Source organism: Scophthalmus maximus, chromosome 19 (assembly GCF_022379125.1).
Source record: "Scophthalmus maximus strain ysfricsl-2021 chromosome 19, ASM2237912v1, whole genome shotgun sequence".
NCBI classification, from domain to species: Eukaryota; Metazoa; Chordata; class Actinopteri; order Pleuronectiformes; family Scophthalmidae; genus Scophthalmus; species Scophthalmus maximus.
In genome coordinates this window covers 17,908,628-17,934,468 of record NC_061533.1, presented here as the reverse complement: position 1 = coordinate 17,934,468, position 25,841 = coordinate 17,908,628, and the positions used below count along the sequence as shown (strand labels likewise).

The 25,841-nt window shown below is 43.4% G+C and overlaps 4 protein-coding genes across 4 annotated transcripts; 3 read left to right on the top strand and 1 right to left on the bottom strand.

The window, feature by feature from the left end:
- The first annotated feature begins 1,559 nt into the window (after positions 1-1,559).
- On the top strand, positions 1,560-14,525 carry snrnp200 (small nuclear ribonucleoprotein 200 (U5)). The gene is made up of 44 exons (XM_035638967.2): positions 1,560-1,849; positions 2,057-2,220; positions 2,663-2,834; positions 2,964-3,156; positions 3,306-3,361; positions 3,470-3,568; positions 3,685-3,837; positions 3,920-4,019; positions 4,116-4,252; positions 4,353-4,430; positions 4,601-4,774; positions 4,875-5,012; positions 5,104-5,259; positions 5,376-5,546; positions 5,656-5,849; positions 5,945-6,068; positions 6,191-6,340; positions 6,430-6,672; positions 6,762-6,950; positions 7,026-7,223; positions 7,339-7,491; positions 7,607-7,687; positions 7,937-8,020; positions 8,269-8,375; positions 8,460-8,578; positions 8,667-8,821; positions 8,910-9,099; positions 9,192-9,365; positions 9,476-9,636; positions 9,739-9,966; positions 10,071-10,262; positions 10,366-10,544; positions 10,652-10,803; positions 10,900-11,008; positions 11,099-11,207; positions 11,329-11,518; positions 11,628-11,792; positions 11,892-12,013; positions 12,127-12,270; positions 12,378-12,554; positions 12,668-12,828; positions 12,953-13,034; positions 13,131-13,223; positions 13,825-14,525. The coding sequence occupies exons 1-44, from the start codon at positions 1,805-1,807 to the stop codon at positions 13,972-13,974; spliced, it is 6,411 nt and encodes a 2,136-aa protein (XP_035494860.1). The 5' UTR covers positions 1,560-1,804; the 3' UTR covers positions 13,975-14,525.
- On the bottom strand, positions 14,526-17,450 carry ciao1 (cytosolic iron-sulfur assembly component 1). The gene is made up of 7 exons (XM_035638968.2): positions 17,050-17,450; positions 16,358-16,506; positions 16,158-16,269; positions 15,949-16,037; positions 15,662-15,863; positions 15,294-15,360; positions 14,526-15,000 (listed from the first exon to the last, which is right to left on the bottom strand). The coding sequence occupies exons 1-7, from the start codon at positions 17,186-17,188 to the stop codon at positions 14,769-14,771; spliced, it is 990 nt and encodes a 329-aa protein (XP_035494861.2). The 5' UTR covers positions 17,189-17,450; the 3' UTR covers positions 14,526-14,768.
- Positions 17,451-17,663: 213 nt separating this feature from the next.
- Positions 17,664-20,281, top strand: tmem127 (transmembrane protein 127). Its single transcript, XM_047328987.1, has 4 exons — positions 17,664-17,752; positions 18,189-18,483; positions 18,581-18,745; positions 18,848-20,281. Exons 2-4 carry the CDS (start codon positions 18,240-18,242, stop codon positions 19,156-19,158), a joined length of 720 nt encoding a protein of 239 aa, XP_047184943.1. The 5' UTR covers positions 17,664-17,752; positions 18,189-18,239; the 3' UTR covers positions 19,159-20,281.
- Positions 20,282-20,426: 145 nt separating this feature from the next.
- gatd3l (glutamine amidotransferase class 1 domain containing 3, like) lies at positions 20,427-24,726 on the top strand. Its single transcript, XM_035638970.2, has 7 exons — positions 20,427-21,158; positions 21,272-21,324; positions 21,405-21,518; positions 21,668-21,799; positions 21,903-21,995; positions 24,244-24,409; positions 24,502-24,726. The coding sequence occupies exons 1-7, from the start codon at positions 21,042-21,044 to the stop codon at positions 24,634-24,636; spliced, it is 810 nt and encodes a 269-aa protein (XP_035494863.1). The 5' UTR covers positions 20,427-21,041; the 3' UTR covers positions 24,637-24,726.
- Positions 24,727-25,841: the final 1,115 nt, after the last annotated feature.

Below are 25,841 nucleotides of genomic sequence, written 5' to 3'. Positions count from 1 at the left end.
TGACGCTACAAACAGTAAATACAAAACAGTCATACACACATGAACTGGATCTTCCTCCTCGACTTGTTTTTTATTTGTTTGTCTCATGTCACATTGTTTAAACCTTTTGTCTTCAGTGCTTACTGCATCTCATACTGTATTAGTATCAGAAGTAATTTGGAAGTAACCCTTTTTTCCACATAAATTTAAACATAAACACAGCATGCAAAGATGAACATGTGAAATACTCACCCATACATTTGTTATATCATTTGTTATATCACTTTCACATCTATGAATAATGGATCACATTCACAGTAAGCATTTGTACATATATGCAGGCAACTGTGACTCAAGAGGTTGAGCAGGTTGTCCATTAATCGAAGGATTGGTGGTTTGATTACTGGCTCCTCCTGTCAACAAGTCAATGTCCTTGAGCAAGACACTGAAGTCCGAATTGAACTCAATGCTGCCATCTGGATGTGAACACTGTGTGAATGCAGTCCATGTGCCATAGAAGGACCCATCCATATCCAAGTGACAGACACCACACTGTACATACCAAGACACACACTTACAAAACTACAGCACATATGTACATAGTTTATAAACAGGAATGGCTCAACAAGGCTAGTTGAACAATTACCTTTAATAGCCTGTGTACTTCAAAAGCAATCATTTAATTAAGGCACTGAGAAGTAATCCATACATGCAAAATATGCTTAAAAGGACCCCCCCCCCCTTTTTTTCTTCCTTAAATAGGTGTTAGGTGGGATTACGAGGTACACAATAAGAAGTGAGAATGAAACCTTGACAAATCTGGTTTCTTGGATACATCAGTTATCAAACCTAAATGAAAAATGAAATCTCCCACTTTTTGATGTATTGGTCTTGGGACGTGGTCAGGGATGGATCACTGAACAGGCCTATCACCAGACATAGGCTCAGGTAAGGAAGCAAGTATAAAGATTTAAAAAAAAAAACACAAGGAGACACAAAATGACTACAACCACAAAGAGACACAAAATGACCACAGAGCGTTATCACAGAGAATACGACAAACAATATGACCATTAAAACGTGAAACAACCAAATAGGCATGGGAAATTATTACTAGGTCACACAGAATCACTATAATGACATGAAAAATGAATAAAATAAAATTTAAAACTAAAGTGATCAAAATACAACCACAGACAAACAAAGACATGTAATTGACCACAAAGTCCCACAAAACAGCTACAAAGAGATGGAGAAATTTACATGTCTGGGTGGAGGGGCTTGTTGTATGAAAATCTTTCAGTGCCCGTGGTATCACAAACCTTTCACAGTACATTTGTACTGATAGAGCTAATTATTTTTGAGAGTTATGAGCTATATTTAGCTAAAAATAAAAACCAAGATGGAGGGATTTGTCTACACTAGAAAAAAACTCAGTAACATTGAATGTTATGCTGGTGGTTTTGAGGAGTAAACTTTTCAAACAACTTTCTGCTATGCGTTGTAACCATTAGAGCCTGTAGAGGGCGCTGCTCGTGCTTCCTGGTTGCTAGTTCTAGCTTTTACACCGGAAAAGGAAATCGGCGGCAGCAGCGTCTTGTTGTGTGCTCGTGTTAGCCGTGCTTTTGTAACGTATGGCGAACGCACTTTCTCTGGAGAAACACGAAAACAACCTCATGCTACAAATCTAAACACGGCGCCGATGATCCCAGCGTGTCCTTAGAAAAAAGACAGAGTCCAGGCAGCTCTGTGTGTGGTGTAGAGTCGACGGGCTGGTTCAATCGGAGCAAAAGTGCGGTAAAGGCTAAAAGACAAAACCCGCACCATGGCGGATGTTACTGCTCGTAGCTTGCAGTACGAGTACAAAGCGGTGAGTGGGCAGAGCTACGCGTGGGAAGTGGGATGTTCAATACCCTGTTAAATTGTCGAGCTAATTCACCTCGTTAATTTGTTTTTAATTCAGGCGACCCCGTGTTTAGCTAGTAGCTCCGCTAACTAGCAGTTAGCTTAGCCGGGGCCGAGCACACTAATGAGTGTCATTCGACTGATCGCCTCGTCTTTGTGTTGTGATTGTTAGAACTCAAACTTGGTATTGCAAGCTGATCGCTCTCTCATTGACCGCACACGGAGAGATGAGCCCACCGGAGAGGTGCTGTCGCTGGTCGGGAAGCTGGAGGGGACCAAGATGGGTGACAAGTCTCAGAGGACCAAACCTCAGAAGCTGGAGGAGAGACGAGACAAGTCAGTATTGTGTACAGCGCGTGTTTTTGTTTTTGTCGAGTCAAAGAAGCATACTTAGATTTTAATAAAGAATGATATGAGTTATCCAAAAGGTAATTTCAAATAAATGGTTGCCACTTGCCAGCTGATATTAAATGCTTAAATTACAGAAATTGTAAACAAGTCATAACCACTTAAAGCAACATTTCTAAACAATATGAAGCTTAATTTTTCTTCTCACTGACTGAAAACTACCACTGATGGATTATCTGTCACAAGCCCGTTTGAAGGCTTAACGGGCGGATTCTAACTCTGCGCTCGTGCTTTCGGAAAATATTTGCCACTGAAATGGCTAAACTATTTCACACATGATGTTTTTCTTACACTTGTGTTTTGTTGTTCCAGTTTCTGTCAAGCGACACAAGCCTTAATTTTTTCCTTTTCTCTTGTGCTGTCCATGTAGGAGAAGAAAAAGGGACGAGGACAGGCACGATATCAACAAAATGAAGGGCTTTACCCTTCTGTCTGAAGGCATTGATGAAATGGTGGGCATTGTGTACAAGCCTAAAACCAAAGAGACCAGAGAGACCTATGAGGTCTTGCTTAGCTTCATCCATGCCGCTTTAGGAGATCAGGTCAGTGAGCACTGCAACAACTGCAACACCATTTTTTTTTTAAGTCAGCCTGTGTTTTGTTTTTTTGTTTTCCATCAATGAACTGAAGTCTCATTTCACGTGATTTATGTTATTATAACTCATCTACAGCCACGTGATATTCTGTGTGGAGCAGCTGATGAAGTATTAGCAGTGCTGAAGAATGACAAAATGAGGGATAAAGAAAGGCGTCGCGAAGTAGAGCAGCTCCTTGGACCTGCCGATGACACGCGCTACCATGTCTTGGTCAATCTGGGCAAGAAGATCACAGACTATGGGGGGGACAAGGATTTACAGAATATGGGTAAGTAGATGGAAAGCAACTATCATGTAATGTTTATCACAAGTCTGTTGATGAAAGTAACAGATGCCTCCTTGCTAACAGCCTCATGTTACCTGCCAGTGTTTTGTGATGATGTTATTGTGATTGCACAATATATTCTATATCCACAGATGACAACATCGATGAAACATATGGCGTGAATGTCCAGTTTGAATCTGATGAGGAGGTAAAGATTTGTTTAGTCTATTCCTGAAGAATATCAACCCTGAAGTTTAGCTTTCAATATTTGGGCTTAATAGGTTGTGTCACAAATTGTTCTTTTCTTCATATATAGGAAGGGGATGAAGACCAGTATGGCGAGGTACGAGATGAACACTCGGATGAAGACAGCGAAGGAGAGGAAGCGGGTTTTGGCTGCGCTCTTTCAGCCAATGTAAGTGCAATATCTACATCAATGCAATTACCGTCCTATGTCTGCATTTATACTGAACCTTTGTAAATTATTGCACACCGTCCTGCGCTAAAGGCATATAATTACTCTCCATTTAGCTTGGTGCCACAGGCGATGTGATGACAGTGAAGAAAAAAGATCTACATCCCCGAGACATCGATGCCTTTTGGCTCCAACGTCAGCTCAGCCGTTTCTATGATGATGCTATTGTCTCACAAAAGAAAGCCGATGAAGTCTTAGAAATCCTCAAGGTATGTTTGTCCCCTTATCTGTTTTTAGCTTGTTCTTAAGTTTATTTTTCCGACTGGCTTATCCCTGGTTTCTTTATTCCAGACTGCCAGCGATGACAGAGAATGTGAGAACCAGCTGGTGTTGCTGTTGGGCTTCAATACCTTTGATTTCATCAAAATCCTCCGTCAGCACCGTCGCATGAGTAAGTCTGTGTTGCAGAATAGCATTATTTTAGCTTGCCATGTCTTGTGTTTTGTTTTTTGTATTTGTTAATTTTGTTCTTCCTTCTGACACACAGTTCAGTATTGTACCATGCTGGCCAGTGCTCAGAGTGAGGCAGAGAAGGAAAGGATCATAGGGAAGATGGAGTCTGATCAGGAACTGTCAAAGATCCTTTACCAACTGCAAGAGACGGAGAAGGAGGACATTATTCGAGTAAGGCCACTTGTTTCTGAAATCATCCGAACACTTTGCAGAATTCAATTTTCAAGTTTAGTCCCTCACATCTGTTATTGTTGGATATTTGTGTCTTTAGGAGGAACGATCTCGCAGGGAGAGGGTGAGGAAGTCTCGTGTGGATGACTTGGAAGCAATGGACACTGACCACGGAGAGGTAAATGATGCATCAGTGTTCATATATCTACTGAACATCGTGTGAGTAGGTTGACTACCTATGGTATTTTTCATTGTTAGATAACCTGAGATCACTACAGTGGGTGATGAAATGACAACGGTGATACAACCAGGTAACCATTTTGATTATTCTCTCTTATTTTCCAACAGTCAATGACCCCTCGACAGCTGCTAGACCTTGAGGACCTGACCTTTACCCAGGGTAGCCATTTCATGGCCAACAAGCGTTGCCAGCTTCCAGACGGCTCTTTCCGCAAACAGCGCAAAGGTTATGAAGAAGTTCACGTGCCTGCACTCAAACCAAAAGCCTTTGCTGAAGATGAGGTTTGTTGGTCGCGTGTCTCGTTGTGGCTCAATTTAAAGTTTTCTACTTGATAAGGACGTGTTAGATTTGTCTGTGTCCTAAATGTCCTCATGTCATCAGGTCCTTGTTGCAATTGAGAAGCTGCCCAAGTATGCTCAGGCTGGATTTGAAGGATTCAAAACCTTGAACCGCATCCAGAGCAAGCTGTTTAAGACCACCATGGAAACGGATGAGAACCTGCTTGTGTGTGCACCAACGGTAAGAAAACTTTGTTCAACCCAAAAGTATTGTGACAGTTTCTCACAAGTCTTGTGTAAAAGTGTAATTTTCATATTCTTTGTGCACACAGGGAGCTGGTAAGACCAACGTTGCCCTCATGGCAATGTTGAGGGAAATTGGGAAGCACATCAACCTTGACGGAACCATAAATGTTGATGACTTCAAAATTATCTACATCGCACCCATGCGCTCTCTAGTACAGGAGATGGTGGGAAGTTTTAGCAAGGTAAGCCTCGTCTCTCTCATCCAAAGCTTTGTTTACATTCGTGGAGAACACATACAAGGTTTAGGGATGTAGATCTACAAATAACAGTTTTACTTTTACTTCTCTTCTCACCCCAGCGTTTGGCAAGTTATGGCATCACAGTGTCTGAGTTGACAGGAGACCACCAGCTCTGTAAAGAGGAGATAAACGCCACTCAAATCATCGTCTGCACCCCTGAAAAATGGGACATCATCACCCGTAAGGGTGGAGAGCGCACCTACACCCAGCTAGTGCGCCTCATTATCATTGTAAGTAATGTCAGTGTGTCGAAGAAGGGCTTTGTCATGAAACCTGCCTTGTAAAGCAAATGTAGTCAATATAATAATCTTGTGATAACTAATTGAATGTATTGTGCAGGATGAAATCCACCTTCTGCACGATGACCGTGGACCTGTGTTGGAATCCCTGGTGGCGAGGACCATCCGCAATGTGGAGCTGACACAGGAGGATGTGCGTCTGCTGGGCCTCAGCGCCACACTGCCCAACTATGAGGATGTGGCCACCTGTCTACGTGTAGATCCTGCCAAGGGACTCTTCTACTTCGACAACAGGTATGTTGTTGCATCACATTTGAAGTTGGGAGGACACTTTCCAATACAGCTAAATGTTATCGTCTCTGATAACTTTTTTATTTCTCTCTTTGTAGTTTCCGCCCTGTACCCTTGGAGCAGACTTACGTCGGCATCACAGAGAAGAAGGCCATCAAGCGTTTCCAGATCATGAATGAGATTGTGTATGAAAAGATAATGGAGCACGCTGGAAAGAATCAGGTGAGTCTTTTATACCTTGCTCTTTCCAAGTAACCTGACTAAGTGACCTCATTGTTGTGACACTGATCTACAACAATATGTTACCAGTTTTGAATGTATCCTGACATTCTTGTCTCCAATAGGTACTAGTTTTTGTCCACTCCAGGAAGGAGACTGGAAAGACTGCCCGGGCAATAAGAGACATGTGTTTGGAGAAGGACACTCTGGGTCTTTTCCTCAGAGAAGGTTCAGCCTCCACCGAAGTGTTGAGAACTGAGGCGGAGCAGTGCAAGGTGACCTAACCAAACTGCAGTGCAGCAAAATAAAATAAATCACCGTTTCAACGTTTATGTAAGACTTACACCTGAACTTTCATATCCAGAACCTCGAGCTTAAGGATCTGCTGCCTTATGGTTTCGCCATCCACCACGCCGGTATGACCAGAGTGGACCGTACGCTGGTAGAGGATCTGTTTGCCGATCGACACATCCAAGTTCTGGTGTCTACTGCCACACTGGCTTGGGGTGTCAACCTGCCAGCGCACACAGTCATCATCAAAGGAACGCAGGTGTACAGCCCAGAGAAAGGCAGATGGACCGAGCTTGGAGCCCTCGACATTTTACAGGTGAGTCTGCACTAGATCGTTACTGAAATGTAATAATGCCGGCTTTGTCACTACACTAACGGTAATAAATTTATTATGTCTGATTTCAGATGCTTGGTCGAGCTGGCCGTCCGCAGTACGACACCAAGGGAGAGGGAATCCTAATCACATCCCATGGAGAGCTGCAGTATTACCTGTCACTGCTCAACCAGCAGCTGCCCATAGAGAGTCAGATGGTGGGCAAGCTGCCTGATATGCTCAACGCAGAGATAGTACTGGGCAATGTGCAGACTGTGAAGGTTCGTGCCCGATACGTACAGACACTTTGAGTTCCCTTTCAGTTTCTGCAATTAATCATATTTTCTTTGTATCAGGATGCTGTGAACTGGCTCGGCTACACTTACCTGTATGTGCGCATGCTCCGCAACCCCACCCTGTACGGTGTGTCTCATGATGACCGCAGTATAGATCCCTTGTTGGAGAGGCGCAGGACAGACCTGGTGCACACAGCAGCCAATGTCCTGGACAAGAACAGCCTGGTCAAATATGACAAGAGGACCGGCAGCTTTCAGGTATGCACGTATTTCAATAAAGTTTTTGTCTTTTTGTGGTTCCAATGTTTTAAATGTATCCATTAATCATATTTCATGCTTTTAATGGTTGACTTTTATGTCTCTTTACCTGAAGGTGACTGACCTCGGGCGCATTGCCAGTCACTTTTACATCACTCACGACTCCATCCAAACCTACAACCAGCTGCTGAAACCCACTCTCAGTGAGATTGAGCTCTTCAGAGTCTTTTCTCTTTCCTCAGAGTTCAGGAACATCAACGTGAGAGAGGTATGTTTACTCCACACATACATGGTGGTTTGAATACAATCCTCTAGACAACTTTAATCTCCTAAAATAGTACTTTTAAAGTAGTAAAGTAGTAAAATATAGTTTTTTTCTTTAGGAAGAGAAGCTGGAACTTCAGAAACTACTGGAAAGAGTTCCTATTCCTGTGAAGGAAAGCATCGAGGAGCCCAGTGCTAAGGTAACACACAAAACCAGTGATGACAATTATAAAACGCATGCAACAAACAAAAACTGGTTATTGTTGTTGTAGAATTTCATTTTTTAATTTCTTGGTTCATGATTTGCTGACACAGTTAACTTGTTTGTACAATCTTGTCCCAGTGATGATCACAGTTTGCTGTCTGCTTTTTTACTTTCTTCAGCAAACAGATTTAACAAGAAGCATCAACCCTACTGACACTCTGTCCTTTGTTTGTTCATTTTTCAGATCAACGTGCTGCTGCAGGCTTACATCTCTCAGCTAAAACTGGAAGGGTTTGCTCTCATGGCAGACATGGTCTATGTTACACAGGTACAACAGCTTTCATTGCTCTGCTATTAACTTTTTCTTTATTTTTGTTTTGAATTGCTGCTTCAATACATTTCCCAAGTACTTAAAAAAAAATTGTACAAGTTATTGAGTTTTTTAATCTTGAATTGAGAAAATGCGGGCTTATGATACCATACCTGATAAAAAAAAAAAACATTTCCATGAACTGTTGCTAATTTACTTAAATGTTTTTTTTAATAGTTCTGAATGTATCTTTTCCTCTCTTTCAGAGTGCTGGAAGGTTAATGCGGGCCATATTTGAGATTGTGCTGAACAGAGGCTGGGCTCAACTGACAGACAAGACCATGAATCTTTGCAAGATGATTGACAAGAGAATGTGAGACATAACAGTTTTTTCTCTCTTCAATTTATAAAGACATTGCGCGTCCAGGCAGGTCACTGATACTCTGCATCTCAACAGGTGGCAGTCGATGTCGCCACTGCGGCAGTTCAAGAAGCTGCCAGAGGAGGTGATCAAGAAGATTGAGAAGAAGAACTTCCCCTTCGAGCGTCTCTATGACCTCAACCACAACGAGATCGGTCAGTTTTTCTCCCCTGTTACCTGCTCGTGGAATTCCCTCCCCCAGTCTGGAGAGTACGTTGAAGTCACGTGCTTAATTTTTTTCAGGCGAGCTGATCCGAATGCCAAAGATGGGCAAGACCATCCACAAATACGTCCACCAGTTCCCCAAACTAGACCTGGCCGTCCATCTGCAGCCCATCACCCGCTCCACACTGAAAGTGGAGCTCACCGTCACGCCTGACTTCCAGTGGGATGACAAGGTCAGTAGTTTGACTAGTGATGTGCTGGACCTACAGTGTCTCGGTATCTCCTGACACACTTTTAATTTTTTTTATTTTTATTATTTAGATCCATGGATCATCTGAGGCTTTCTGGATCCTGGTTGAGGACGTGGACAGTGAGGTCATCCTCCACCATGAGTACTTCCTGCTCAAAGCCAAGTACGCTCAAGACGAACACCTTGTGACTTTCTTCGTCCCAGTGTTCGAGCCTCTGCCACCGCAGTACTTTATCCGAGTGGTCTCAGACCGATGGCTCTGTAAGTAATTTGATTGAAGTGTCTCATTGAACTCAGCCCATGTTTATGTAAACCTTTCAACTCACTGCTTTATTTTACCCGTTTCTTTTCAGCCTGTGAGACTCAGCTCCCAGTATCTTTCCGTCACTTGATTCTACCAGAGAAGTACCCGCCGCCTACTGAGCTGCTGGACCTGCAGCCTCTGCCTGTCACTGCTCTCAGGAACTCTGCCTTTGAGGCTCTCTACCAGAACAAGTTCCCCTTCTTCAACCCCATTCAGACTCAAGGTACAGAACAATCTTTTAAAAAATGTGTCTTCGCTGCTCATCCAAACGACATGGATGTGAGTATTTTGTGTTGATTTCATGACTGATTTGTGTTGTTGCTGTCCCCACAGTGTTCAATGCTGTGTACAACAGTGATGATAATGTTTTTGTGGGAGCTCCCACTGGCAGTGGTAAGACCATTTGTGCGGAGTTTGCTATTCTGAGGATGCTGCTGCACAACGCAGAAGGTCGCTGTGTCTACATCACCCCCATGGAAGCACTGGCTGAACAGGTATTAAGTCACTCGAAAGCTTGAAGCACAGAAACTAGCATCGCTTATTATTTTTTTTCCATCTAAAAACATTTAACATTCATGTTAATCTTTGTCCCTCAGGTGTTTGTCGACTGGCACCAGAAGTTCCAGGACATCCTGAACAAAAAGGTGGTGCTGCTGACAGGGGAGACGAGCACAGATCTGAAGCTCTTGGGAAAAGGTGACATCATTGTCAGTACCCCCGACAAATGGGACATCCTGTCTCGTCGCTGGAAACAGAGGAAGAACGTCCAGAACGTCAGCCTATTCATTGTGGACGAAGCACACCTCATCGGAGGAGAAAATGGAGTAAGAGCACAAAACGTCTTTGTGCTAATATACATTAGGCGTGTAATGCGATAGTCATTTGTAGGCTGTGCATCATGTTAATGTCCCTTGTTTCTTTTGATCAGCCTGTGTTAGAGGTCATATGCTCCAGGATGAGGTACATCTCCTCTCAGATCGAGCGTCCCATCCGCATTGTGGCCCTGAGCTCGTCTTTGTCCAACGCCAAAGACGTGGCCCACTGGCTGGGCTGCAGCACCACAGCCACATTCAACTTCCACCCCAACGTCAGGCCGGTGCCTCTGGAGCTGCACATCCAGGTCTGTAAACAGTGTGCTTGTCAACCAAAACAGGCATTTGTCAAGAGGACATACATTCCTGTTTAGTTGATTTGTATTTAACAATTTTTTGGGGTTTGCTCAGGGCTTCAACGTGAGTCACACTCAGACCCGCCTGCTGTCCATGGCCAAGCCAGTGTACCACGCCATCATGAAGCACTCTCCCTCCAAACCAGCCGTGGTGTTTGTCCCATCGCGCAGACAGACTCGCCTCACAGCCATCGACATCCTCACTTTCTGTGCTGCCGATGTGGTTCCCCAGAGGTCAGTCACTACACTGGGACCATGGCTTTAGATGAGTAATACACCTCGACGGTGCTCATGTTGCAATCACATCTCCACACTGTTGACAAAGAGTCTGTTCTCTGCAGGTTCTTGCATTGCACTGAGAAAGACCTTGCGCCGTTCCTGGACAAAATAAATGATGCCACTTTGAAAGAGACTCTGGCCAACGGTGTGGGCTACCTGCACGAGGGCCTGTCTGCAACCGAACGCAAAATCGTGGAGCAGCTCTTCAACTCAGGTATGACTCACCCCTGCTCTGCATCCTCAGCTTTGACTTAATACGTTTAGGAAAGACTGATAATTTGTAGTATCTTTGGTTCTCCTTTTTGTACAGGTGCTGTTCAGGTTGTGGTGTCCTCTCGCTCTCTCTGCTGGGGCATCAACATCTCGGCTCACCTTGTCATCGTCATGGACACGCAGTACTACAATGGCAAAATCCATGCGTAAGCCTCCCACTGTTGTAGATTCAAGATGTATGTATGTGTCTGATCTATTGTATTAGTGACATTGTTCTCCTGTTTTCACTCTCTCAGGTATGTGGACTATCCCATATATGACGTCCTCCAGATGGTGGGCAAGGCGAACAGACCCATGCTAGATGACGAGGGCCGCTGTGTGATCATGTGTCAGGGCTCCAAGAAGGTAGAGGGCCTCTGTTGTTTCTGTCCAGTTCAGTTTTAAAAGCTGACCAGGGCTAAAGCGATGACTGCGACAGTAAGAACAAACCAAATGAATTCTTTGTTTTTGTTTTTTGTGTTGATAGGACTTCTTCAAGAAGTTCTTGTACGAGCCGCTGCCGGTGGAGTCTCACTTGGACCACTGCCTCCATGACCACTTCAATGCTGAGATTGTCACTAAAACGGTGGAGAACAAGCAGGACGCTGTGGACTACCTGACGTGGACATTCCTCTACCGGCGTATGACCCAGAATCCCAACTACTACAACCTGCAAGGTGAGTGTCACCCTGTTTGGTTTAAAAGGCAGAAATATTTGTTAATTTATTCATACTGGTCCATGAGTCGGGAACAACAAATGCTAAAGTTTTGTTTGTACCTTGTTAGGCATGTCCCATCGGCACCTGTCAGACCACCTGTCTGAGCTGGTCGAACACACACTACATGACCTGGAGCAGTCCAAGTGCATCAGCATAGAGGACGAGATGGACGTAGCACCACTGAATCTGGGCATGATCGCTGCCTACTACTACATCAACTACACCACCATCGGTTTGTGACGACACTGATGAAAGCCTCAACGTTTCCTGACTTGTCAGGCAATGTTTGAATTCAAACGTAACCGTGTGACTTTGTTTTTGTGTTTGGCAGAGTTGTTCAGCATGTCCCTGAATGCCAAGACAAAGATCCGTGGGTTGATTGAGATCATCTCTAATGCCGCCGAGTACAACAACATTCCCATCAGACACCACGAGGATGCACTTCTCCGACAGGTGAATACATCACACTGACAGGACACCAATTTCAACAACAATAGTATTGGCATAACCCTCCAAAGTCGGTCAGGTTAAATAACATTTTGATGACTTATTTTTTTGCATTTCAGCTGGCACAGAAAGTGCCCCACAAACTGAACAACCCCAAGTTCAACGACCCCCACGTGAAGACGAACCTGCTGCTGCAAGCCCATCTCTCCAGGATGCAGCTGAGCGCTGAGCTGCAGTCGGACACCGAGGACATCCTCAGCAAGGTACGTTATAGGTTAACGATGATCTTGCTGCTGAGGGTCTCGCACGTTCATTTGTTTGGTTTAATCCCATTAAGTTTATTTAACATACGTGTCTTTTGCGTTTGTAGGCGATCCGTCTGATCCAGGCCTGTGTGGACGTGCTGTCCAGTAACGGCTGGTTGAGCCCTGCGCTGGCAGCTATGGAGCTGGCCCAGATGGTCACTCAGGCCATGTGGTCCAAGGACTCCTACCTCAAACAGCTGCCCTTCTTCACCTCGGAGCACATCAAGCGCTGCACAGATAAGGTACATCACTGTTTGCTGCTTATGCTAAGTGCGCTTCCTAAAGCGTATCTCTTCACTGATATGATATATGCATATTGAAACTGACCATGTTATCCATGCTCTCCTTTCATCAGGGTGTGGAGAGTATCTTTGACATCATGGAGATGGAGGATGAAGACAGAAGTGCTTTGCTGCAGCTCTCGGACATCCAGATGGCCGATGTGGCTCGCTTCTCTAACCGCTACCCCAACATCGAGCTGTCGTACGAAGTGGCGGAAAAGGACAACATCAAAAGGTATGAAATCATGTTCATGTTGCAAAGGAAGAAATTAGTTACGCATCTGCTTTTCAAGGACGATGATTAGTTTTTTTACTTGAATTATTGAATTATTAATGTGTGTTTCCGTGTTTCTTTGCAGTGGGAGTCCAGTTCTGGTTCAGGTTCAGCTGGAAAGAGAGGAAGAGGTTACTGGGCCAGTCATTGCACCTCTCTTCCCCCAGGTAAATCCAATGTGCTTGTGCATTTCCTAGAGTCTCTGCGATATTAATTTTTTTCATTGTAACGAGTTTTTCATAACTATGTTTTCATTGCTACAGAAACGTGAGGAGGGCTGGTGGGTGGTGATCGGAGACCCCAAGTCCAACAGCCTCATCTCCATCAAGAGGTTGACTCTTCAGCAGAAAGCAAAGGTCGGTGATCGTCTCCCACTGCAAATATTCTGAGGCTTAAAGGAGACATATTGTTCTTATTTTCAGGTTCATCATTTTGATTATTAGTTGAAAAGGTTTACACCCTCTGATGTTCAGAAAACATATCAGTTTCCTCGTACTGTCCATTCCTGCGGCTCCTCTTAGCTCTTGTCTCTTTGAGGCCCCCTCCCGATAAAGCCCAGTCTACTCTGATTGTCTGGCGGCCCACTCTGTTGTGACTGGTCAGCTACTTCCAGTGCGTGTAGGAAATGTCCTCCTCCATTCTTACTTTACCTGGCTTTGTTGGGGACATGCCAGCCTAGCGACTAGGCGTGTCTTTTGGATTTTTCGTGGCATTGTGATGTCACATGATATCAAGATGTTACAGAAGCATCGGCCAAACTACTGACGAGGCGTGAGAGGAGCGCCCTAAGTCCCTACCGCGGTCTTAGGGCTTTTTTAAATTTGCAGACCTTTAACATACACAAAAAACCTAAATAACACACTAGATGAAAGGAAAAACTGAAAAAGCATATTGTCACCTTTATAATGCTCTTAAAAAAAGAATAATATGTTAATCGGTTGCATACTTCATCTGCAGGTCAAGCTGGACTTTGTTGCACCAGTGATGGGCGTTCACAACTACACCCTGTACTTCATGAGCGACGCGTACATGGGCTGTGACCAGGAGTACAAGTTCAGCGCGGACGTGAAGGAGGCCGACAGCGATGGAGACAGTGACTCAGACTAATCGATGACTTGATAATCGCAGCCTCTGATGTTTTGTTTTATATAAAAAATCAGTAGGTCGTTTTTTCCTTTTTGTTTTATTTACTGTAGATATTCGGCCTGATTCATGCCCCATGACTTTGTCTGTAAGCATGTCATGATTCATTATCTATGCTCTTGTGAAAATTAAGTGTCATTTTATTCAGTGCAGTTGTTTCTCAGTTTAAATTCCCTGAATTGTGAACAACAGTCCAGAATGGTAGTGTACAGGATCAGTTTACAGTTAAATATATTACACACTGTACTTAGTGATCTACTGTCAGATTTCAGGTCTGACTGAAATTAAAACATTGCATATTAAAAGTACACATTTATCAAGCTGGTCTGTCATATGTAGTTAGTGATGGTACACTCTCCTTCAACATTTGACATTTGAATACAAAAGAAAACTTTTCCCCTTGTATTTTTTGACTTGCATTGTTTTATTATGAAACCTAGTTCTAGGACTGGTCTAAATGTTTTTACATGATGTGCTGTCTGGAATATTTTTTTCAATAAAGAGAAGCCACATAATGCTTTTTATAATGTTTTATATTTATTTAGATAAACATAAATGAATAAATTCTCAATTTGGCTGTTATAAAGAAATGTGTAGACTCACTAAGCATTAAAACAGTTCAGAAAAACAGACAGAGGTGATAAGTGACATGGTTATTCTTGAGCTAACGATAATGAGCTGTAAAAGTTGAACAAACAATAACGAGGTGACTTCAGGACAACAACGTCCCCACTGTAACTTTGTTTTGCTCAGTCACATCAGTCTTCGTGGAACCTCCAGATGGCGAAGTCTCCGTCATCGCTGCAGGTGGCCAACAGCCCTGCCTCCTTTGGGTTCCAGGCGACACAGTTGACATCCTGACTGTGAGCCTTGGTCACCTGAGCAGCCAGCGAGAACACCGGCTGGTCTGGACCAGTGGACTCATCCTCCTTGAAAACTCGCACTGCGTCGTCACCGCTGGCAGTTGCCAGGATACCAGTCAGTGGACACCTGAACAAACGCACCGTAAAGTCTCAGTTTGATCTCACAGGATCACAAATTGTGTTTTTCGTGACGATTCACCCCCTGCATCAATACTGAGTAGGGCCGTGTACGTTTATCCTCATATGCCACGTTTCCTTTTAGTTTAACCATATTCAGTCTATGATATGGATAAAAAAAAATACATATATGCAGCATTTAATGACATTTCGAAACTTACACCACGAGGATGTGAGGTTCTTATCGAACAAGCAGACTGTTCCACAGTTCTCACTGAACAGAGTATGAAGATGAGATCTTACCAGGCGACATCGTATACTGTTCGTCCATGGTACCCAGACAGAGTGCAAACACACTTCCACGACAAGTCTGGGAAACAAGGCAGAAATGAAAAATGAATATACTTTTTATTTTAACAAAATATCTTTCATGTGCACACACATGAAAGATATTTTTTAAAAGATTGTAAAAATGGCCAGAAAATGCATCAATTCAAGTTTGTGAATTACATCAAATATTGTCCCCAGTGATTCACAGCTTGTCAAGGCATAATGATTTGCTTTTTGTTGGTACAATTTTCATCAGCAATCAAGTGAATATGAAATTTCATCTAGTTTTAATTTTTATTGTTAGTTAATTCCTAAGCAAGACTAATGTTGTCACAACTTACCCTGTCCAGCCTCATTTGGATACTCCTTCCAAATCTTCACGGTGCGGTCATCACTGCCGGAGGCCAGTCTCTGTCCAGTTGCATCGAAAGACAAACTCCACACTGTGGACGTGTGTCCTTGCAAAGTGGCCCGGCACTCCCAGTCGTCATCCTCCTCCCTGTATATGCAAATGTTGTTGTCGTAGCTGGCTGACGCCAGGAGCTGTAAATGCAAATGGATTTATACATAGTAAGGCAATGATGCAACAAATTAAGATGATGCATATAAAGCAGAGTGTGACCTATACCTCCTGGGTGGGGTGCCACACCACATGCTTGACGTCTTGCGTGTGAGAGTTCACGACAGTAACACACTCATACTCGTCTTCTTCATCCACTGTGAAACAAAAAAAGGGAGGTTGATCGTATTTATGACCAAACCGGCAGCCACAGTTCAATACATGCACTGGATTCAAGCATGACTCTGAGATGGCACACTCTGATGCTTTAGACAAACCTTCCCAGACCCAGACACTCTTGTCTCGGCTACACGTCGCCAGCAGGTTCCCCGAGGGCGCCCACGCCACACATTTCACCTCATTTTCATGTCCTTCCAACACAGTCAAACTCTACAAGAGAAGGTGAGAATCCTGGTCAAAATCTACAAAAAACAGGTGCAGCGTCTTACAGAGTGAAGATTTGAATATCTCGTCTTACCTCAAAGTCGTCGTCCTTCTTTTTCCAGATGCAAGTGGTTGCATCAAAGCTGGCAGAGGCCAGGTAATTTCCACAGGGAGACCATGCCACCTTCCTCACAGTGCGCTGGTGTCCGTCCTGAAGCACACTCTTACAAATCCAAGAGTCCCCTTTTTTTTGGGGGGGGGGGGAAGAGGTCATCAGTATAACAGACATTTCTATCTGGTTATATGTCAGAAATAATACCTCTGTGGAATTTCCAGAAATCCTATTATATCAATATATATAACTACAAACCAAAAAATGTGCCAATAACAAATAATTTACTATTTTAACTTGCAGAACCTAACTATTGAGATGAGCTTTAAAATAAAACACCAGTTTCTCCAGAGAACTAGATCCCACAGAAATGATTATGGGTTTGCTTTACTCTCAACTACTCACATACTAACATGTCACTAACTGAGATGGACGGTGAATATTATATTCACTGGTTTCACGGGGACATGAAACACAACCATCGTCTTGACTTGATCACGCAGTGAGGACAACGTGTGTCCGTAATGGGTCCGAGGAGACAACACGTCCTGACGGACGAGTGCAGGGTTGTGGATTTTAAAATCTCATCTGACCATAACTCAGTCGGTATCACCTCGTGCATATGCAGTGGGAGGTAAACTCTCAGTCGGGTCGTGTTGGCGGCAGCTACTCACCTTCTCGTCCCCATATCCGGATGGCCTTGTCGCCCCCGCACGAAGCCACCAGCGACCCGGACGGGTTCCAGCTGACGAACCAGCAGCGGGAGTCCGGGTGTGCGCTCACTCTCTGAACCAGGGACAGAGCCTCCTTCATGTCTGAGCCGGAAGTGAGGCTCGTCGTCCTCTTGACAGTTGCGGCTCACTATTAACGGATGCCAGAGGAATTTACGTGAAGAAGCACAACGAAGCGCTGTGACAACAACTGTCCGAAACAACAACCACTGCTCAGCTCCAAGTGGACTTAGGGGGGGGGGGGAGACAGGGCGTGTATTTTCACCAAAGAACAAAGTACAGAAGTTCATAAAAACAACTACATCCCAAATGCCGCCGCCATCTTTGATTATCAGGTGCTTCGCGCGATGCATCATGGGGGTTCTTTACTCTATTATTTTTCATGTGTCTTGTAAAATATATAGAAACGAGTATATACACGAATAACTGATGCACAGTTCAATGGCATGATCGGAATAAAAAATCTAGCTTTCATAATTCAATGCAGAAGTGCATATTCGCTGCTGTTGTAGTTGTGTGTTTTGTGGAGTCACCAGTAGGTGGGGGCACTGATCGCCACTCGCTTCAATAGCCTGCTGCAGCCCAGTTGAATCCACGAAGAAGAATGGTTTGAACAAGGAAGTTAGTGTTTTCACAGGAAGCCAGCGTAAGCTGCTTTTTGTTTTGTTTTGTCTTTGTTTTTCAGTACCGAATTGGTCGTTGTTTTTCATCGTCGCGTGTAGCTCAATTAGTTGACATGTTTGAGTTCATTTAAGTTGCCTCCATTATAGGGTTTGTTTTTGTGTGACACGGCGACATTTGGCGTTAGCCGTGAGATTAGCCTCAGACGCTAACAACAGAGCGAGCGGCCCTGAAGGCCGATGGTCCATTGTGTTCCCGTCAGTCACACAGTTCACCTGTTTTTATCAAGCCGACAGTTGTGCCGGTTACACTGCGTTTAGAACTATTAGATATCACTGTGAACAAAGCGCCGAGACCGCTGCCACCACGTAGCGTTAGCTGTGCGGGATAACAGCTTGTTGTTGGTCACTCGGCTAACCTCAAACGTTAACAACGGAGCGTTCGGTGCATCCACATTACAGATAGCGGAGGGACACTAGTGCCACTGGTACAGCGGACGAGAAGGTAGTTGGATGAGCATGTATGCCCCGCCGGGTCCGACAGTTCCGGGAGGCCGGAGGAGGAGAGGGGCCAGCTCCCTGCCCAAGCAGCCGGAGCGGAGCTTGGTGTCGGCTCTGCCTGGAGCCCTGTCCATCACCGCGCTGTGCACGGCCCTGGCGGAACCGGCCTGGCTCCGGGTTCACGGAGGCACCTGTCCGAGGCAAGAGCTAGGGGTGGCAGATGTCCTGGGATACATTGACCCCAACCTTCTGGACGGTGAGGATCAGCAGCAGAGATTACCATTTTTATATAATATTATTAATCCGGTATAGCTAATTTGTAATGCACTGTGATGTCTTCTGTGTTCCCCCAGATTACTGTGTGAACCCGCAGACCATATTATTGCTGAGGGTGATCGCTGCCTTCTGTTTCCTGGGCATCCTGTGCAGCCTGACCGCTTTCCTCTTGGATGTGTTTGGACCCAAACACCCTGCGCTAAAGATAACACGCAGATATGCATTTGCGCATATTCTCACAGGTATTAATCCATCACCATTCTTTCCTGGTGCATTCTTTGTTGGCAAAAAGATTTTAAAAAAGTGTCATTTTTGATTGTTTCCCCCCGTCTGTTCCTCATCAGTGTTGCAGTGTGCCACAGTGATCGGCTTTTGTTACTGGGCATCGGAGCTCATCTTGTCACTACAGCAGCAGCATAAAAAGTTCCACGGCTCTCTCATATACGTCACTTTCGCCATCAGTTTCTACCTGGTGGCGGGTGCAGGTGGAGCCTCTATCCTAGCGACAGCCGCAAACCTCCTGCGCCACTACCCCACCGAGGAGGAGGAGCAGGCTTTGGAGCTGCTCTCAGAAATGGAGGACAGCAGTGAAACTTTCCCCGCTGATTATGACATTGCCAACCAGTTTCAGCCGCCGCCTGCGTACACGCCCTAACGCCGCCAGACTGGCCTCGCTAACATGCGCTTCTCTCTCTCAGCACGGCTATTGGCTTTTTTTTACGAGCAAACCCCACTCGTTATCAAACGGATATCTTTGCAAATCCTCTCCGTAATGAACACAGCGTGTGCACAGTTAGTGCAGAAACTATTTGACTGACAGTGCTTGAGTGCATGAAAGCTTTCTTTAGTGGTGGCAGAAATTTAGGAGTTGATTCTTTAACCACTGAAGTTGTACGTAATTTGCATGTAAATGGCTTTTAGGATTTGGTCCTTACATGTAAAGTAAACTCAACTGCAAGGAGTGTTCAACACTGCTCATCACGAGTGATTGGTGAAACAGCCGCAGCCTGATCAATGCCATTTATTGAAGCTTATGGAGCTTCGTTAAGCATTGTTTTGATTGAAATTTTTTACGCTTGCCATGTTTTATTATTTTATTTCACTGATGCATCTAAAATGCAGAAAAAACAGAGAAGATTGTTTTTAGACTTTACTTTTTTTATATATAAAATATAAATTTGACCTTATTTATTATTTAGTCGTTTGTGCCGTGTCCTCTTTACTTTGCTTTGCTTTGTAGACATCTGTCACTGGTTTAGTCTTATTTAATTACACCTGTACTTGAAATAACACAAGGAAGTTGTCAATTAAACAGCTCTTTGTGGTGTTTTTAAAAAAAGGATCATGTGATGTGTTGTGTGTTTAGAGCTAGCAGCCACAGAGAAATGGAGAAACATGTTTTTGTGTTTCACAATAGGGGTTGACGCGTAGCAACGGAAATCTCACCACGGAAGTTGGTAATTTCATGTTCATTGTATTTAATTTGAAAAAGAATCCTGATTTTGTACTTTGTGATTACCATATGTGACAGATTCACGTGATTTACGATGCACATGTGCACATTTGAAACCTCTTGGCAGAATCTTATGGGGACGTCTCACGTTAGGTGCCAGCTGGGGCTTAAAATTGTGATTGACGTGGTGATTTCTTGGTGGTTGTGTGTTGTTCCGTTTTCACCTTTTTTCTCCATTTTGCTCCTCAGACTGTTGCTTTCATCACCAGTATGTAAATATTGATTGTTTCTATATAAAAGTGGTCATAATAAAGTAAATGCCATATTCTGCCTCACGTTCGCCATCTGTAACTTGACACTCAATCTTTGCTTCTTTCTTCCCCCGTGTGCAGCCTATAGCAAGGAAGTGTAGTTTTAATTTAACAGTATATTGACTCTGACATTTCCGTCTGACCTGGGTATTTCAGGGTTTACTGTCTAGACATAGACGCAACATGGCATTACAGTGAATAAGAGCCTTACAACCTAATGGACTTTAAAGGCCATACCGTATGCCTTGTACCGTATAAAGGCATCTCATACATAGTAAAGAACAATAACCACAACTTCATACAGATCCAGTGCTGATTAAAAGTCCTTTTCATCATTGTAATTAATATTATTTAATGGCAGAAAATGTAAAACTATATTTTTTGAAGACATTTTTCATTATGTCTTCAGTTTTCTCCACTTAGATACAAAACCAAGAGTTGAATTCTAAATGAGTCAAGATATTTAATGGGTTAAAACACTACACGTTCACTCTCCAAAGCTGATTTGTCTCTCTGTTGCCAAACTACTTCATCTAATCAGATGAATAAACAAGGTATTAATAGGTAAGGGTGTCCAGGAGGGGTATAGGTCAGTCAAGGTAAAGAAGTGAGAGCTCTTCTCAGAAGATAGAGCTTACGGGGTAACGTCACTCAGCCGCACTCTAGTGGTGTATATATACAGGCCGCCACAGCAAGATCAATATTATAACGATCAAAAGTCTTCACAGGCTCAGTCGTGATTTCCTCCAAAAGCAGTGAGACCGAAGCTCAATCATGCTGGCAACCAGGACTTTGCTGTCAAAACAAACACTGGCTGCTCTTTCTCGGCAGCCTGCTTGCTACATTCACCTCGGTGACTCTGGCAACTTGGGAAATACCAATGTTGCAGTGGTACGTGAAAGAAATCAACAAAACATCAAGTGAACAAGGTAGGCAAAATGTTAGTGTGGACTCTTTTGTGCTTTGTGAATCACATTTGGTCTGTGAATCACAATGTATTCCAGGTTTTCTCAGGATGTGGCTGGTGGGATGGGACTGATGTCCATGAGGGAGTATAGTGAGTATGACTCAGGACAGAACTTTTTGCATTTAACTCGTCACCGTGCAGAGATGGTAACTCGCAACTCCTGTTTCCAGCACCATGTACCACCTCAGCCGGAACGGTGCCCGCTTCCAGATGTTTGCTCCAAATCAGCAGCAGATGCATGTGGTGGACCACGTGAGAAAGCAGCAGGCCTCTGGCGAGAACCGGTAAGCTTGTTGGGGAAACACTGCTGCACTGTCAGCTGTGTCAGGGTCACAGGGGGGTCCGGCGACTTAACTAACTTTGTATGTTACTCACATGACTGGGCTAATCTGACACAAGGTAGTATTCGCGATTATTTCCGGCCATTACATAGGAACATGATGGTGGAGTCAGCTCGCTTCAGTCATGGCCAGGGAATGATGCAGATGCAGGACCTGTCCAAGCTGGATGTCAACAGCTTTGACGCTGTTATCTTTCCCGGAGGCCAAGGCATCATCAAGAATCTGTGAGGCATAATGTGTAGTTTCAAACAGAGTCAAGCGAAATACAGTGCAGGCAGGCACGAGGAAGATGGAGCACTAATACTAGTCCTCCTCTCGACTCTTCAGATCCTCTTTTGCGAAGGACGGCAAAGACTGCAAGCTGCACAATGATGTGGAAAGGGTGCTGAAAGAATTCCACCGTTCAAGCAAGCCTATTGGGTATGTATCATCTGCTCACTATTCAATCTATCAGTGCTGAAGGATCAATACTGTGCAACTCTAATAATCATCACTAGTTTCTAATATCAGGGAGAAGTTTAATTGTGGCTTTCTTGTTTTTATCATTTATTTATGTTGCAGGGGTGGGGGAGGGGGTGGGGTTGCACAATCTCCTCACATTTGAAATCCAAACACAAGACAAATTTACAGACTGTCATTGATTAGTACCACACTGTAAATCAGATTAAATTAGATTAGATAAACATGAGATTAAAACAATCCCTGTAATGGAATTGGAACATTGGGGCTGCACTGCCGCTACAGAAAGGGAAAAAAGTCAGACAATGAAAACTCAGCAGAACAGAGAAAATAAACATCTACATTTACTTCTATTTCCATAGAATGATTGCAGATGTGAATGTGAAAATACAACATGACTATAGATCAAAGAAACTGTTGTTGATTATATTCATATTAACAGTTGCATTAGTGACCTGTAATATCATTTTGTTTGGTTTATTAGTATAGTGTTTCCTAGAAACTTAGTGATGCAGATTTCAACTGCACCATCCCTAAAAAGTATTATGTCCATAACCCATGACATTTTCCTGTGGAATAAAAGGTCAAAATATAATTTTGCTGACACATTTTTCATTTGTATTTGAAAAATAGTAAAATGGTAAAAAAAAAACGATAAATTTGCTCAAACATTTAAAAACTGTCAAATAAAAGATTAAGAGACAAATCTGAAAATTTGATAATATATGCATTTGATAACTGAAGGATTGCTGGGAAGGAAATCCAAGTTAGATATTTTTTCCCCCTCCGACCCTAAAGCAGAAAGTTTGCTCTGTATTGAAAAATACATTTTGACTGGATCATTTAAGAGGCTATGTGGTGACAGCTTCCACTTTGTCTCTTGCTCAGACACAAGAAGAAGGGTAGGTGCAGTGAAACAAGTCACAGTCTTACATGGGGCTACATAACTGCAGTGAGACGAGGCAAACTAATCCACATGGTTAAAGTAGGCAACATAGAGTGTGTGATCTGGTAGAAGCTGGTGATCCTTTGTCCACTGCATTGGCATGTGGGACCGATGGGGTGACGTGGGACGACTGTGCAGACAGGTGACAGGGTCAGGTGAGGGGTCACTCGTTGGTCAGATACAGATTGGCAAGTCCAAAATTACAGGAGATGCAGGATTACAGGAATTAAATAGGGGAGTTGGAGGCTGAGGAGGAGGAAGAAGAGGATGAAGAAGTTGTCACCATGACAACACAGGGTTTATTGACCTCGATCCCTTTAAGGATAATACCAGTGAAATTCTCTCCTATTGTCTGCAATTGAAGTTTGAGTTGGAGTGATGAAAAATAACTTCATAAAATATTTAAAATACAATTTAAAAAAATAATATTTGAGAATAATTGCAACTATGAAAGGTCGTAAGGAGATGTGCAAAAGTGGGTGTTGCTGTTTAATATAGGATTCAGTATCATTATCACTGGGATTCACGTGTTACACCCTCTACGGCTCTGTTCTGTCGAAGCTGTAATTGGTGATATGAAAATTCATTCAACTGATCTGTGGGCAAAACAAGCAGCGTCAATTTAAAATCAGACCATCTCTCTCAAAGCATTAATTTAGCCCATAGCGGGGAACTTTAAATGCTTCTCTGTACAGCAGATGCAGTACAAAGATCATTCATCAGTGTTTCACTGCTGTTTGTGTATAAAAGACAAAATGAAAATACATTGGATCCTGTGAATTGTTAGGTTTTTCTTTTCCTTTATCTTTCTTTCTTCTTACGATTAATCTGAAAATATGTACGTTTGCACATGATCTTTACTGGCTTATCAAATTTAACTAACTAACTTTGTGGAGTTGGAGGCTTCAACTTTCAGATTTGGTTTGATGAGCTGTAACTCAGTTTTGCTTTAGAGGCATATATCACCGTGTACATGATGGACAACATGGGGGGGGGGGGGGATGCTCAGTGTCTGGGAGGAGCTTCAGAAAGCTTCCTTCTAAAACTGCACAAAATGATACCTGATGAACGTTCAGAGTCGCTCCCCTGGTTTAAATTATTGGCAAACGTTGGTAATAATCTAATGTCATCTTTCCCCATACACGTATTGTGGTCTGTGATAGTAGTTTTACTCAGACGCCGTTGATAAAAGACAATTATTCCCACATCCTGATTAGTCTTGCATCTTAATCTTGACTTGATAAACTCTGCTCCTGTTTCCAGACTGGCCAGCATGGCTCCTGTGCTGGCCTGCCGCGTGCTGCCCGGCATCGAGGTGACCATGGGCTACGAGCGAGACGAAAACACTCGCTGGGGGAACTGGCCTCATACAAACATGGTGCAGGCTGTGAAGAGCATGGGTGCACGCCACAGTGGCTGCGAGCCATTTATATCCTTTCAAAAAAATCTGTGTTCATGTTGTCATTACTCTTGTTCGCGAATAAATAACTCCCGCCTCGACCTTAACCCGTTCTCCTCTACGAAGCCTGTGTGGACGAGAAGAACAAAGTGGTCAGCACCCCGTCCTTCATGTGGGAAACGGAGTATCACTATCACTATATATTTGATGGTATTGGCAATATGGTCAAACATGTCATGCGCATGTCGACCAAGTGAGCTGAGACGACGAGCCTGAAAATTCAATAGAGGAAGTTGGTGTTTACGTCCAACCTACATGTCTGTATTGTGTTGTGATGACTTGTTCCCTGAAACACTATAAATGCTTTAGTTAAAGAGCAATTGGATTGTTGTGTGTAATTGATGGTATTGGTTAATATTGGTAAACATGGCACAAATGATCAGATAATAATAATAATTGCAATAATAATAATAAAAAATTATAATAATAATAATAATAACCAAAGTCCATTTGCACCATACACTGACCACTGCGTAAGGTGAGCACTTCAATGACAAGGGCGTATGAGCAGTTTTCATAGTATTACATATTAATAAACATGTTATAATCAACAAACCTAAGATATATAAAACCATAATGTTTAAATTTAAGAAAACACATGCAAATAGACAATACAAGAGCACTGACGGAAAGAGAACCTCAATAGCGCTGTCAGTCAAAATCCGCAGCAACAACAAGTGTGTCCAGACGTGTGCATCAATTTTAACTGTCCTCAGGAAACACTTCCGTTTCGTTGCGGCCTATTTGCAGCGCTTTTTCTCACTGTGTTGTGTTGCGGTGTGTTGTCAAATTGACGAAGATGTTTTCTTAATTTGCAGTGCGGTGAGCTCTCAGGGCCACTGTAGGGTTCTCCCTATTATTATCTCCGTCTTGTTGAATATCTTATCCAAGTCCTTGAATTAGGCAGTAATATTATGGCTAGAGTCTTGAAATGTGTTTTTCTTTTCCTGTGTTAAGTTGGCCCAGCCTTCTCCACCAGGATGCCTCAACATTCTGTACAGGTAGTTTGAATCCCGACATATACATTTTAGATGGGCTAGATATAGATAAATGTTTATCGTTCACGACGTCACAGGTCCTCACACACAAGATTGGCAGCGGTAATCAGGAGCGTTGTGCCCATGGCCATGTTTTGTGCCATTAAAAAGAAAAAAAGATGAAATAAAAGACTAATAGCAAATGAGGTTTAAAATTGTTAAATACCTCAGTTGAGATGTAGAAGAAAAATAATCTGTTGCCACTGGAAAGAGTTTTTTAGGACCGAAGGATGGATACCATGAAAAAAAAAATAGCAGATGCATATGTGGTTATTTATTATATGTTTTTGTTTGTGTTTTTACAATTTGAAAAAAATGGGATTAGAGATTACGATAGACAACGCGACGATGCATCGACGGATCTT